At 38.0% G+C, this 10,424-nt stretch overlaps 1 protein-coding gene across 1 annotated transcript; it reads left to right on the top strand.

Annotated features, from left to right (window-relative positions):
* Nucleotides 1-310: 310 nt before the first annotated feature.
* On the top strand, nt 311-7,148 carry ZPBP2 (zona pellucida binding protein 2; the record flags this gene model as incomplete). The annotated part of the gene is made up of 8 exons (XM_079798695.1): nt 311-359; nt 491-556; nt 1,958-2,083; nt 3,382-3,543; nt 4,300-4,518; nt 5,066-5,148; nt 6,285-6,465; nt 7,054-7,148. 8 exons carry the CDS (start codon nt 311-313, stop codon nt 7,146-7,148), a joined length of 981 nt encoding a protein of 326 aa, XP_079654821.1.
* Nucleotides 7,149-10,424: the final 3,276 nt, after the last annotated feature.

The following is a 10,424-nucleotide window of genomic DNA, read 5'->3' as shown; positions in this document are numbered from 1 at the left end:
AAGGGCTGCTCAGAGAAGCAGGACGCCAGCGCGCGGGAAAATGGCGCCAGACAGGAGGCTCGAAGCTTCCACACTACGCAGGCCACGTGCGTGCGCAGGCGCTCTAGGGGGGGCGGCGGGGGGCGGGGCAAGGCGCTGGCCTCCAGTGCGCGTGCCCAGAGCCCTCCCGCCCCGCCCCCGGGCGTGACCCCGGCGGTTTGCTCCGCCCAGTGGAGGGGGAGATGAGGAGGCATTGGGCGGGGCCGAGATAGGAAGGAGCAGGCCCCTCGACGCTCCCCCGCTCCCCCGGGACCCTAGGCCCTGTGAGGCGATGCGAGCGTGGGTCTTGGTCTCCACGGTGCTCTGGTACCTCACCAGAGGTGGGATCCTCCCGCCCGGCCTCCAGGACTCTCCCCTCTTGCCTATCTCCTTCGCTTCGCCCTCCCCTGCCCCACTCTGAGCCCCTGGCTCCTCTTGGACCTAAAATGTCAGTGGTTTCTTTCCTCCACAGTTGGATGGCAGCGTTTTTCCGAATTCACTGAGAAAGGCTTCGTTTATGGCAAGCTAGTGCACACAGGTAATCAAGACCTCACCTGCACAGTCTGTCGGAAGAGCCGGGGTGCCATGGACCTACCTGCTAAAGTTCTTCCGGTGGAGGGAAAGGCAGCCAATGCTTATCGACCGTCTGCTGTGTGCTTCGTTGCACTTCCTGAAGGTGGCCTGGCGTCATCCTTACAGCTACCCTACTCCGCCTTAGTTATGCCACCTTGCCGAAAGCCCCACATCTCGTAAGGATAAGGAGCTAGGATTCGATCCAGATCTCTTTCTCTGATGCCACCTCACTCACAGGTGTCTCTGCTCCTTTGCAACGTACCAGGCCGACTCAGAGGAGTCATTTCCAGGACTGGAAGTTTCTCTCTTTGCAACACTCTTATCTCTCCCCCTGCTTATCTAGAACTGCTCCACATCTTTTACGGTTCAGCTCAAATGCCCTTTATCACTGTGATGAAACTTTCCCACATCCCCCAAGGAAAACTAGTCAAATGGCTAACTTGAGATAACTTTGGGCCGGTTCACAGCATGTCTCATGTTTGGAATCTCTCGATGTCTGGAGCTCTGCCCCTCCCTGACACCACCACATTGTAGGACGGAGTCTTCTTTGTATGTTCAGAACCCGGCATTCAACAGGCTTTAACATTAATAACTTGGGCCACATTGATTCCAAGCAGATTATTGCTGCTCCCACCAAATCTGAAACAGAATAGGTTAATTGCAGAAAATCGACCTAGTATGCCCCATATAGGCTTAATTATTGTTCCCATTTATAGTTAAATATCAAGTTTCCTTTAGGGGTGACAATGATCATCTAAGATAGTTTCGCCACCAAACCCAAGTCCTTTTCTGATCTTTAAACCGATTCCACTAACCCTTCAAATAATGATGATTGCAGTGAATTCTGAACTTGTACATTGTATTGTGTACATTTTTATAAGCAAAACTATAATATCACAGAAAAAGAAAAGTACTGACTAGTTTTAAAAACTATGAGAAAGAGCCCTAGCCGGCCTGGCTCAGTGGATAGAAGGTCTGTGCAGACTGAAGGGTCCTTGGTTCGATTCCAATAAAGGGCACCTACCTCAGTTGGAAGCTCCTCCCCTGCCTGGGCCCTGGTTAGAGATGTGCAGGAGGCAACCAATCCTTGTGTTTCTTCACATCGATATGATATTTCTCTCTCTCCCAGTCTATCTAAAAATCAATGGGAAAATATCCTCGGGTGAGAATAAAAATAAATAAAACTATGAAAAACAAAAAGGGCTTTAGCATTCTAAATGTTATCATGAATGATACGCTGATTTTAAAAATAGTGAAATCTGAAAAGAACTAATCAGAGTATCTTTGGGACAAAATGGTAGGTATTGCATTTATTAAGTTAATTTTGCTATGTAATGTAGTTATATATTATTTTATCTTATCACAGTGAAGATATATGTAGAATTACACCAAAATAGCCCATTCCTTGTCTGTATGGATATACAACTTGCTAAAAAAGAAACAGTGGACCCCACGTACTTATGGATTGGGCCTGATGAAAAGCCATTAACAGGTAAATTATTTGATTTTAATACCTTCTTTTTTAATGATGTGAACATCTATACTAATAAAAGGGTAATATGCTAATTATACTGGACAATTTCAGGACGTCCTCCCGGACAAAGCCACAGTGGCGGGGGCCAAGGCAGAGTGGTTAGGGGTGATCAGGCCGGCAGGGAGGGCAGTTAGGGGGGGATCAGGTTGGCAGGGGAGGGCAGTTAGGGGGCGATCAGGTTGGCAGAGGAGCAGTTAGGGGCATCAGGCCGGCAGGCAGAGGAGGTTAGGGCAATCAGGCAGCCAGGCAGGTAAGCGTTTAGGAGCCAGTGGTCCCGGATTGCGAGAGGGATGTCTGACTGCCTGTCCACAGGGATCGGGCCTAAAGCGGCAGTTGGACATCCCCTGAGGTGTCCCCGATTGGAGAGGGTGCAGACCAGGCTGAGGGACACCCCCCTGTGCATGAATTTCATGCATGGGGCCTCTAGTGTTTTTAGAAAAGCACTGTCACTTATTGGAATAAACAAATGGAAATTTAATTTTTTTAAATATATTTTTATTGGTTTCAGAGAGGAAGGGAGAGGGAGAGAGAGATAGAAACATCAATGATGAGAGAGAATCATTGATTGGCTGCCTCCTGCACGCCCCACACTAGGGATCGAGCCCTCAACCTGGGCATGTGCCCTGACCAGGAATCAAACCTTGACCTCCTGGTTGATAGGTCAACGCTCAACCACTGAGCTATGACAGCTGGGCTGAATTTTAATTGCAGTTCCACTTGCTCCATACTTAGACAAATCATATATCTTGGTCTGTGCCTTATTTTCTCCTTACGTAAAAACTGAAGCAGTAATTTTTGCACCCCACTTCCCAGAGTTGTTTTAGTTAAAAAAATTTGTAAAACCTAAAATTTATCCTTATAGCACCTGTAAAAGGAGATGAGGTATCTAATATGTAATTTTCATGATATTAGAAGAGTGCCGTGGATTATAAATATTAATTTCTGTCTTATGTGAAGAAATTGTATAGCATTATAGGGCAGTGTAATTTTATTTACTGAATGATTGGTATAAACCAATTGAAATTAGATGCATCAAGAAATGAATTAAAGAAAACCAAAACCTATTTCAAAGCTGTATTTATCTCCTGTGGTTCTCCAAAGAGTAATATGACAGAACTAAGATTTTGTCAAATTCTTAAAGTTAAAATAGTCCATTAAATTTTACATTTTTGTATTTATTTGTAACCCTAAGCTTACTAAATAATGTTTGAATTGTTATATATTAAATAACCAAGTAATTTACTATTTCTGTTTAGGAAATTATCGAATAAATATAACTAAAACAGGAAAGCTGATGGTGAAAGATTTTCTGGAGTCTTTATCTGGACTTTATTCATGTACTCTTTCTTATAAGATTATCAAAGTACAAACCCAAAAAGAAAAGATGGTAAAGAATAGATATGACTTTATGATGTTTGGTAAGAATATAGGCACATTTTAACTTAATATGCTTAGCTTGATTAGAATTAAGTGCATGGTTTCTTTAGTGAAAATGAGTCTGTCATATCTAGGGTATCCCCCAAAAATGTACATGCACTTTAACAGCTGATAGCTCAATTTTGAAAATGAAATGTATTTTAATAAATACCACCTTTATAATTATTCTAAGTGTGTGTATACATTTTTTGGGATACCCTATCTAATCATTATGTTTTACAGAGCATTCTGGGTGTATTTGACCAGGCAAACTCTTAAATTAATGTCAAGATAGTGTATACTAAATGATCCCCTTTCAGCTTCCCACTTCCCATTGTTTAGGTATGCAATCTACTTTGTCATAATTTTGACGGGTATCTTAAAAACTGATGTTTAATCCTATAAAAGCAAATTAATGATCCCTTTCATTGGCTATTCTGACAACAATGACACTCTGCCAATGAAGACCCTCCCCAAATCTTATTTTTTCCTTAACACATATATATAGCCAGCCCACTGAAGCCAATACTTTACGTGTACTGAGTAGATACTATATCAGATGAAAATAATATTCTTTTCATTCAAGTTATTAGTTTTGTATAGTTTTATGAGAGCAAACTGATAAAACATTTTATTGGCTAAGTTAAGTGTCTATGCTGATTTTCAAGATTGATGAATTTACTATTACATGTTACTTGAAAATTGTTACAGATAATTAATGTTAGACACAATTGTTTTTATTCTCATCTTTCTTTAAGCCTATCGGGAACCTGATTATTCATATCAGATGGCCGTACGTTTTACCACAAAATCTTGTGTAGGAAGATATAATGAACTGCTTTTTACATTGCTGAAGAAAATCTTGAATAATTTAATTTCTGATTTGTCTTGCCGTATCAAACAACCATCATATAAATGCCATTTTGTCAAACTTCCAAAACATGGCCTCATACCTGAATTATTTATAGCCTTTCAAGGTAAAAAATTTTTAAACTTTTCTTTAATTTTATGAGTTTAATCTTGAACCATGACAGATTACAAAACTAATTACCATATTAATGTGAGCATTCAAATAGTAGGCCTTAAATGTTTATTAAGCACTAAAATATATTGTTAGTCTTAGCCTGGTTAAAAAATTAACACATTACAGTATTTACCTTCAATTGTGATATATGGTTGCTTATTTTTATAAATATGGCTTTTAACTGTGCAGCTAATATTTACCATAGCTTTTCACAGAATTTTAAATTGGATTTTGGAGAACTTAATAAAAGGGAGGAACCAAAAAATTTTTATTTTTATTTTATTTCTATTTATTTTAAAGCCTTGTAGTTACTTCCATTAGCCCCCAGATGGAGTAAAATCATAATGTATAAATTATTCAGTTTTTGCAACTTTATTACTGGGTTCAGATAGATTCAACACATGCACCCATTCATACTACTGAGTTCAGTATTTAGAGCTTTATTGGAATGTTTGGAACTTTTTAGAATCCTTTTGTGAAGATACATTTTTCCTTTCCAGTTCATGCTTTTGTACCACAGTGGGAAAGTGCATGCGATGAAGCTGTTGACTGTGAAAATATCACTAATCATAATATCCTCCAGGTGAGAATTTCATTGTAAGGGGAAAGTATTTGAATAGTCAATCAAGCTATTTAAAATTTTTCTAACTAATTCAAAAATCTATTTCTCCATGTTGTGAATATTTATCAATAATAAAGACATTCTACGGAAGTAGACTTAAATTATTCTTTTATTTTAAAAACAAAGTATTATTGACTTTTGATTTTGGTTATTTATACTGAGATTGTGAGTCTTGGCTATTTCAAGATGCTTTGTTTTGGAATAGTACATATTATATAGCTCCCTAGGTTAATATATGTTTTTCTGTCACAGAAAATGGGTCCCTGGTTTTTGTTTCCCAAATGTTAACTAAGCAGCAGCTTGAAGAACAACCTCACAATCAGGTCATCCTAGGTTAAACCAGTGGTTCTTTCAAAACTGTACCTATGATCTATATATATAAAAGCCTAAGTGACCTTTAGGACTGAATGACCGGCCGACTGGATGACTGGCAGGTAGCTATGACACACACTGACCACCAGGGAGCAGATGCTCAATGCAGGAGCTGTCCCCTGGTGGTCAGTGTGCTCCCACAGCCAACCTCCTGCGGCTGGCCAACGCCTCATGGTCCCTTCCCCCGGCCGGCTGGCCAGATCGGTTCATGTCTCCTCAGCCATCCTCAGAGGCTAAGGGCATAGTCTAAAAAAATCTCTTCACTCTCCTGATCTAGTTCCTGAGCCCATAACGTTTATATTATTCATGGGAAGCACTGAGTTTATATTAGTCCTTATTAAACTCTATGCTTAAAAAAATAAAATAAAATTTATTCATTTGTTTGTAATGCTGATTAAAGAAAACGTTTAGTTTCCATTTTACTTGGTTCTTTGGAATTAGAAATAATATTATCTAAAAATGGAATAGACATGCTGCAAATAATTCAAAACAAGTGTTTATTAATCTCAAGTTAATTTTTCTTAACCAGTGTACATACGAATTAATAATAGTTGATAAGGTCAAGGCTAATTTTAGTATTAACATAACTTTTCAGGAATTCATCTTTTGTGTAAAACATGGATGGCGTGAGTGTGCTGATAGTACGTTTCATTGCCTCTGATGCAGGAGGAGAAATTGCTTCACAGTTTAGTCATTTTACTTCTCACTGCTATTTTAAAATCTAGGCAAAAGATCGAATAGCAGAATTTTTCCGAAGCCAAGCATTTCTTTTCTACCATGACTATAATAAAACTCTACCAGCTATGCATTTTATGGACCACAGTTTTCAAATGGCACGTATGGATAGCTGTCGTTCAGGCTTTGGAAAAAATGAAGGTCTACACAGTAATTGTGCTACCTGTTGCGGTAATTATAAAATATAAATATCTACAGATGATGTATTATAGAATTGTATACCTGAAACCTATATAATTTTATTAACCAACTCCAATAAATGCAATAAAATTAAAATTTATATATATATATTTAGAGTACTTAGAATAAATTAATAATTCACTTAGGATAATTGAATTGAATCTTTATAGCAATCAATTCTTCTTAATATACTCTTTTATATTATAAAACATCTCTATAGTGTTCTGACTTAAGCTACTATACTGCGAAGGAAAACAGAATGGTCCTACCTAGAAAACAGAATTGGAAATAGGAACTAGAGAATTAGGAATAGGAACTCATAAATGGGGCACTGCAGAAGACACTATAAAATGCTGATACTAATGGGAAAGATAGGATTCTAACTTTCTCCTGCCTTAATATCATTAAATTACAATGTTTGAAATTCATAAATATTCTCTATAACTTAACTTGACAGAACATTACTCAATATATCATAGATATTGAAATGATGTGTTATTAAAGGCAGGTTTATACTATTGGTATAAAATATCTCTAATTGAAATTATAATAATCGACTCCATGTGTTTTCCTCTGCAGTGGTTTGTAGTCCTGGGACTTTTAGTCCAGATGCTGATGTTACTTGTCACACCTGCATTTCCATCCTTGCCTATGGAGCTAAATTTTGCCCATAAACTTCAAACAAAAATTGCAATATGAAGACTAGAGGTAAAAGCATTGCTACTTGCTTGTGGAAGTGGGGGACATAAGATTTGTTCACATCCCAGAGCATCATAGTTCCATTAAGAAAGATCAATGAGACCAAAACATTGGAAAGCATACATTTTAGAAACTAAAACAGAAAAAAAAGATAGTTGACATGGCATTTCTAAGAAGGCGTTTAATCTAATATCTCCATTGTACAAAGGAATGTGTATTTAGTGGATGATTTTTAATGAAATATGTTTAGTTGTTTACAAACTGAATCTGTTGCTCTGTGCCTAAGACTATATTAAGGTCAAGAAGAGTAGCAAAGTATAATACAATAAAAACTTTGTACTTTCCATATATAAATTTGCTTGAAATTACTTATACGATATAAAAGCATATATATATATATATATGACTTTTGTATTTAGGAGCAAAAAGTTCTTTCTTTTTGTCCCTTTGCTTTTAACTTATTTTTTACGTAATTAATAGACCTTATTTTTTAGTACAGTTTTATATTATAGAATAACTGAGCAGATATTAAAGAGTTCATATACTCGCTCTAGTCCACACTCTCACCCCTCCTGTTTCCCCTATTATTAACATCTTGCATTAGTATAATACATTTGTCACAATTAATGAACCAATCCTAATACATTATTAGCTGTATGTACATGGTTTACATTAAGGTCATTCTTTGTGTAATACAGTTTTATGTGTTTTGACAAATTCGTAATGACATGCATCCACTATTACAGTTTCATACAAAATAGTTTCACCACCCTAAAAGTCCCCTGTGCTTCATCTGTTCATCTCTCCCCCTCACCCTAGAATCCTTGACAACCACTGATCTTTTTACTGTCTCTATAATTTTGCCTTTTTGAAAATATCTATACTTGGAATCATACAGCATGTAAATTTTTCAGACTGGCTTCTTTTACTTACCAATATATATTTAAGGCTCCTCCATGTCTTTCTGTGACTTGATAATTTTTTATTGCTGAATAATATTTCATTGTATGGATGTATGAAGGACATCTTGGTTGCTCCCTGTTTTGGGTAATTATGAATAAAGCAGCTGTAAACATTTGCGTGAAGGTTTTTTATGTTTTTGTTGTTGTCAGTCCTCACCTGAGGACATTTTTTCCATTGATTTTTTCCTTTAGAGAGAGAGGAAGGGAAGTTAGGGGGGAGGGAGAGAGAGAGAGAGAGAAATATTGATGTAAGAGAAGCACATCAATTGGTTGCCTCTCGCATGTGCCACGCACCCAGACCGGGGCCTGGGATCAACCTGCAACCCAGTTACATGACCTTGACCAGGAATAGAACCCAAGACCCTTAGGTGTGCAGGCTGATGCTCTACCGTTGAGCCACACTGGCCAGGGTTGTGTGTAGGTTTTTGTGTGGACGTAAGTTTTCAACTTAATCATGTAAATACTTAAGAACATGATTAATGGATTTATGGTAAAATTATGTGTAGTTTTGTTAGAAACTGGCAAACTCTCCCAAATTGGTTTACCATTTTGCATTCCCATCAGCAATGAATGTGTTCTTGTTGCTCCTCATCCTCACCAGTTTTGGTATTTTCAGTTTTAGGATTTTAGCCATTTTAATAAGTATATAGTGGTATTTCATTGTTCTTTTAATTTTAAATCCCCTAATAACATCCAATACTAAGCATCTTTTCATGTGCTTATTTGTCATCTGTATATCTTCTTTGGTGAGTTGTTCAGATTTTTTTTTAACATACTTTTATTGATTTCAGAGAAGAAGGGAGACAGAGATAGAAACATTAACGATGACAGAGAATCATTGATCGGCTGCCTCCTGCCCGCACCCCCCCCCCCTTTCTGGGGATTGAGCCCACAACCCAGGCAAGTGCCCTGATTGGGAATCGAACCAGCAAGCTTTCAGTTCATGGGTCAACACTCAACCACTGAGCCACACCTGCCAGGCGATATATACTTTTAAGAATTTTTGTCAGTAGGATGTTGTAATAGTAAAAAAATGGAAACAACTTGAGCGTTCTCCTACAATAGAATGGATAAATAAACTGTGATGCCCAGCCAGTGTGGCACAGTGGTTGAGCATCAACCCATGAACCAAGAGGTTGCCAGTTCAGTTCCATGCCTGGGTTGTGGGCTCGATCCCCAATTGGGGGAGTGCAGGAGGCAGCCGATTGATGTTTCTCTCTTATGGATATTTCTCTCTCTCCTTCTCCCTCTAGCTCTAAAATCAATAAAAACATATTTTTTGAAAAGTACAACACATGTGATGCACATGCGCACAAGTTACTCTAGAGTTTATACCAGCAGTCAAATTTTTGGGTCATAGGGTAGTAAATCTTCCATTTGTAATGCCAATTGGTATTCAAGTGATTGTACTAATTTACCTTCTCAGCAGTAGTATATGAAAGTTTCAGGCACTTAACAACACTTGATATTGTTACTTTTTTTTTCCACAGTGTAAAATTTTTGTATTTAGAATTAGCCAGCTGGACTGTTTAGATGATTCCAATTTTGTTGGCAACATCCTAAATATCATAGTCAGTTGAACATATGCCTTCTTCTGTCCATCAGGCCTGATCAATGTCATAGAGCTTCTTCACTGACTGTTTGATTTGGTGCTTGTTGGCCTTGACACCCACAAGGAACACAAATGTATGGTTGTCTTCTATCTTCTTCATGGCTGACTCGGTAGTCAGGGGCAACTTGATGATGGCCTAGTGGTCAAGCTTGTTTCTTCTGGGGGTGCTCTTCCAAGGATATTTAGGTGGCCTTCGGAGCCACAGTGTCTTAGGTCCGTTAGAAGGTGGATGACATCAGATCTTCTTTCTTTTCGTGGACACCTTTCAGCACTGCTTTCTTTGCCTTCAAAGCCTTTACTTCAGCTTTGGCTTTGGGAGGGCCAGAGCCTTCCTTCTTCGCTCTTGGCACAATCTTCATGAAAAGTGATAGTCGCTTTTAACCTTTTGCCAATTTGATAAGCACTGGCATCTCATAGTGGTTTTAATTTTATTTCCCTGATTACTAATGAGGTTAATCATCATTTCATGTGTTTTTTAGCCATTAGGATTTTCTTTTAAAAAAGAAATTCTGTAGAAGACTTTTGTCTATTTTTCTATTGGGTCATTTTTTTTTTATTGATTCGTACAAATTCCCTATATTGGATACTGTTGCTTTGTAAGTTACATGTTTTAAATATTTTCTCCCACTCTGCGGTTTATCTTTTCACTTCTTTATATCTTTTTTAAAATATATTTG

This window comes from Cnephaeus nilssonii (genome assembly GCF_951640355.1).
Source record: "Cnephaeus nilssonii genome assembly, chromosome: 19".
NCBI classification, from domain to species: Eukaryota; Metazoa; Chordata; class Mammalia; order Chiroptera; family Vespertilionidae; genus Cnephaeus; species Cnephaeus nilssonii.
The sequence above is the reverse complement of the archived record's forward strand: the minus strand, read 5'-3'. Positions and strand labels throughout refer to the sequence as shown.